Source organism: Amphiura filiformis, chromosome 20 (genome assembly GCF_039555335.1).
Source record: "Amphiura filiformis chromosome 20, Afil_fr2py, whole genome shotgun sequence".
Taxonomy (NCBI): domain Eukaryota; kingdom Metazoa; phylum Echinodermata; class Ophiuroidea; order Amphilepidida; family Amphiuridae; genus Amphiura; species Amphiura filiformis.
The window spans coordinates 62,352,858-62,357,033 of NC_092647.1; the positions used below are offsets into that span (position 1 = coordinate 62,352,858).

General features: G+C 44.1%; 1 protein-coding gene across 1 annotated transcript; it reads right to left on the reverse strand.

The window, feature by feature from the left end:
* Positions 1-1,441: 1,441 nt before the first annotated feature.
* On the reverse strand, positions 1,442-2,725 carry LOC140142524 (uncharacterized). Its single transcript, XM_072164518.1, has one exon. It carries the CDS (start codon positions 2,719-2,721, stop codon positions 2,239-2,241), a length of 483 nt encoding a protein of 160 aa, XP_072020619.1. The 5' UTR covers positions 2,722-2,725; the 3' UTR covers positions 1,442-2,238.
* Positions 2,726-4,176: the final 1,451 nt, after the last annotated feature.

The following is a 4,176-nucleotide window of genomic DNA, read 5'->3' on the forward strand; positions in this document are numbered from 1 at the left end:
CATTTTTTTGCCACATCGATATATTTATATGTTTCTTTGGCCAAAAAGATATAATGATCTGTTTCCCATTATAATATGAATACGGAAAAATAAAGTCCTTAACTGGTGGTGGTGATGATGGTGGTGGTGTGGTGGTGGTGGTGGTGGAGGGGGTGATGATCCTGCTGGGTAGTATGAAGCCATGAAGGTCATCTGAGGTAAAAGCTCAGGTCAAATTCAAGGTTGCTCCAATGGGGCTGTAACTCGGGGGAAATGAAACATGACACTTCACATGCCCCCTCCTGTAAGAATGGAACATTGTTTCCATAAGGCATGTCTGTGACATAGGCCTAGTATAGATCTCAATTCTTTGAAAGATTAAACATGCATAATAACATTATATCAATGTCAATATATTATTGATGAACATATCAATATACTAGTAAGTGCAAATGCGGTGGTAGTATGAACGGACCTTTAGAGTTGTCTTGTTTTTGTTCAACTCATCATTTTCCACTGGTACAAAGTTCTGGAAAAGATGAAAGTTCTTCTACCCTGGAACTTAGGGTGCTGGAAGCAATGTTCAGCATCTTCTTCCTAAAATTTACAAATCAGCTTCAGCTGTAGTTCTCACTGAAATCTTTAAGGAAGTTGGATATGGTCCCTGGTGAAGTGTAGTGATAGTCAGCTCTTATTTCAAACACAATTATTATATATTGGAAAAGTTATAATTCATCTGTGTTGCCCTAACAACGAAGAAATGTTCATAGTAACCTTTGCCCTTGGTGTACAAAGTGATTGTAACAGTTATTGTATGGCAGGATTTTCGACTTGAGTGTAAGATATAGTATGGAATATCACTGGAATATCATGTTGTGCTCTGGTTCTGCTTGCTGAGATTCCGAGGACATGAAGTAATTAAGCAGTCATATTTTAAAAGCAGCATACACATAATAGTTCAGGTATGGTATTAAAGTCAGCAGTTCTTACTCTCTAAACGTAAAAAAGAGTGAATTTCCACTCTTTCAAGGAGTTGAATGAAGGACAACCCATTTCGAGCATGTGAGTGGAAAACACTCTAAAATTAAATAAAGTACATTTTCTTTAGGCAATATTCACAATTTTGAGAGCATATTATAGACTTCTTTTTCAATCCTTTTAGAGTGAATTTTTCCACTCAAGGGGTTGTCCTCCATTTCACTCATTTTCCACTCTTTCCACTCGGTGTACATTTGGAGAGTAACTGGTCTGGAGCTTAAAGTAAAGGTATCTCGTTCAAATCAGATACATAATTGTCTCTGTTTTTATGCATGTCATCTCATGCCTTTATATACGTGTGACGGGACCGAGCGGCTAGGTACTTAGCAAGTGGTTTTATAGGTGGGCTTGCCGGAGCTAGAATCCGGCTATGCACTGGAGGAGTCTGTGATGGACCTCAAAGAAACTACAGTGATATCTTGTTTTACTTCAACAATGTATACTGATTTATTCGTGGCACTTGTCTTATCTGTATTACATACTACGGCTTCCAAAATATACTTTATCTCCACAAAGTAATACCAGCTCACATATTGATCAACACTAGCTTTCAATCTGGCCAGCAGGCTGTCTCACGCGTCACAACAACCGGGCAGCAGGTAACAGTAAACACAAGTTGCCGTACCACCAATAGCACGCTACACAACGGCAACAATCTGATTGGTAAACCCGGGCCAAATTAACATGCTAGAATACGCCACACCAGAATCTAGAACGATCATCACCGGAGTGGGGAAATTTCCACTCCAGCGAGACCGCGTGGTAAGCAGCCAATCAGCGAGGCGTATTACCAGTTAATTGATTGATTGATAATGACGTAATGCAAAACGAAAATTCGCCTTTAAAAAGGCGCACTTCGTGATTTGGATAATAAAATTAAAAGGATACTAAATAATAATATTTAATATTTCGAATCCCGTCACACAGCCCCCTCCTAACATTATTGACGCTCCGTCAAAATGTGATCTTTGAAACATTAACGGGGTTCGAAATTGTCTTACACTGCACATATATATACACAATTTACTCTACAACATTTTTAAATATAGCGTCCTATGGTCCTCCCGGCTCAGTCATGGCAATGGTAGTCAGCTTAATCATCTGGCATGCCTGAAGCCAACAAGTTCCTGGCAATGGTAGTCAGCTTGATCATCTGGCATGCCTGAAGCCAACAAGTTCCTTTGTCTAACATGGAGTCGGTCTTCGGATGGCAGCAGATCTCTAGTCTTCTTCAGCTCCTAGCTGCGACCATTCTTCTAGACTCTGTCGATACTCTCCTTCCTCCTTCTCTTTTCTTTCTTGGTCCATGATTTGCCGCTCGAGCTCTTCTAGTCTCTGTATCTCTTCCTCTGCCTCCTCGATCTTCCTGTCCAATTGTCGCTTCTCATGTTCCTTCCTTTCTACCCGCTCTTGCTGTTTCTTTAACTTCCTTTCTGCTCTTTCTAATTTCCGCTCCAGCATACCCAACTCGTTTTCCTGCGCACTGACCCTCCGTTCTCTTTCCATTAACTCCATCTCCCACTGCCAACGTTCCCGTCTCCTCATTTCCATCCAGTGCTGATAGTACCCTTCCGCCTGACTCATTCTTCTCTCCCTCTCTCTTAATTCTCTCTCCCATACTTGGTACTCACGGCGGAAATCTTCTCGCCATCGTTCCTTTTCCTTCTCCCATTCTTCATCCACTCTTGCTCTATTAGAAGCCATGTCGATTTCTGCAATATAAGAAAATACAAGGGATTAATACTTTACAATAATCTCTCCTGGTTTACTCTTAGGCTAACGGTACCTAATGGGTCTCTGTCTGACTCGGCTTGGATTCCGACGTCCCACCCACAGCTGGGGTCCATATGTGTCATTAGCATTAGCTGCTTCTTTATGTTCTCCTATGTCTCCAACCCGATTCACCATACGCCCACTTCCTGGAACTTTATTGCCTTTTCCCCATCTTGGGATGTGTCGCACTGCTACCTCTGGATCGAACTGGACTCTCTTTTCTCTTCCGCCCTCATTGGACGTTTCCTTATGATACTTGGCCTCTCTGTGCCCTGTTCCGTACTTGAGTCCTTATCATCAGTTCCTTGACTCTCTACAGGTTCGGTCCCATTAGCTACATGACCATCTGGCCTTGGTGCTCCCACTGATTCTTCCACCTCTGGCAACACATCAGTCTCCAACTCAGACTGTTTCTCTGCCGGGACTGGAGCTTCGAAGACCCATGGTTCTAGCTCTGGTCCTTCATAGGGTTTGAGGCGGTCCGCATGCACAACCTTTGGTTTACTTCTGGCCGTCTTCTGTATGCGGAAAGTGACATCTGATAATGCTGTCACCACTAGGTAGGGACCTTCCCATGGCAGGGTGAGTTTCTTTGACAAGCCAGGTCTCCTCTTGACATCAAACAGCCACACAAACTGACCCTCCTTATAGATAGGATCTCGTGTTCGACGGTCATAGTTCCGCTTCTGGCGCCTACTACTCGCTTCAAGAGCATGCCTAGCCCTTTCGTGTACACCTCTCATTCTCTCTCTCAACTCTTCTGCATAGTCAGTTGCACATTCTCCTTCTCCAGGCACGGCACCAAACACTAGGTCAACTGGGGCAGATACTTCACGTCCTAACATCATCATATTAGGGCTTTCACCGGTAGATGCTTGGACACTTGATCTATATGCAAAGCCCACATAGGGTAGACACTTGTCCCACTCCTTCTGGTCTTGTAGTGGCAACAACATCAGCGACACTGCATTGGTTATGGTACGATTGTACCTCTCCACTAAACCATCAGACTTCGGGTTATAAGGGGTAGTTCTGGTCTTGGTGATGCCCAGTATCTTGCACATTTCGCTGAAAACCTCTGACTCGAAGTTCCTCCCTTGGTCTGAGTGCAGTTCTAGGGGAACTCCAAACCGGCACACAAATTCATGCACTAATTTGTTTGCTACTGTCTCAGCACGCTGGTCAGGTATGGCGTATGCCTCCATCCATTTAGTCCAGTAATCCCCTACCACAAGGACATATGAGTTTCCTTGGTGAGTCTCTGTAAGGGGCCCTAGGACATCGATTGCCACTCGCTCTAGGGGGGCTCCAACACGGGTTTGCTGCAACGGGGCTCGACGTTTGCACGGAGGGTTCTTCTTACGGGCACAGTCTACGCACTGCCGC

Coding starts and splice junctions, on each gene's coding strand:
- LOC140142524 (XM_072164518.1), bottom strand. CDS start 2,721: ATGGCTTCTAATAGAGCAAGAGTGGATGAAGAATGGGAGAAGGAAAAG.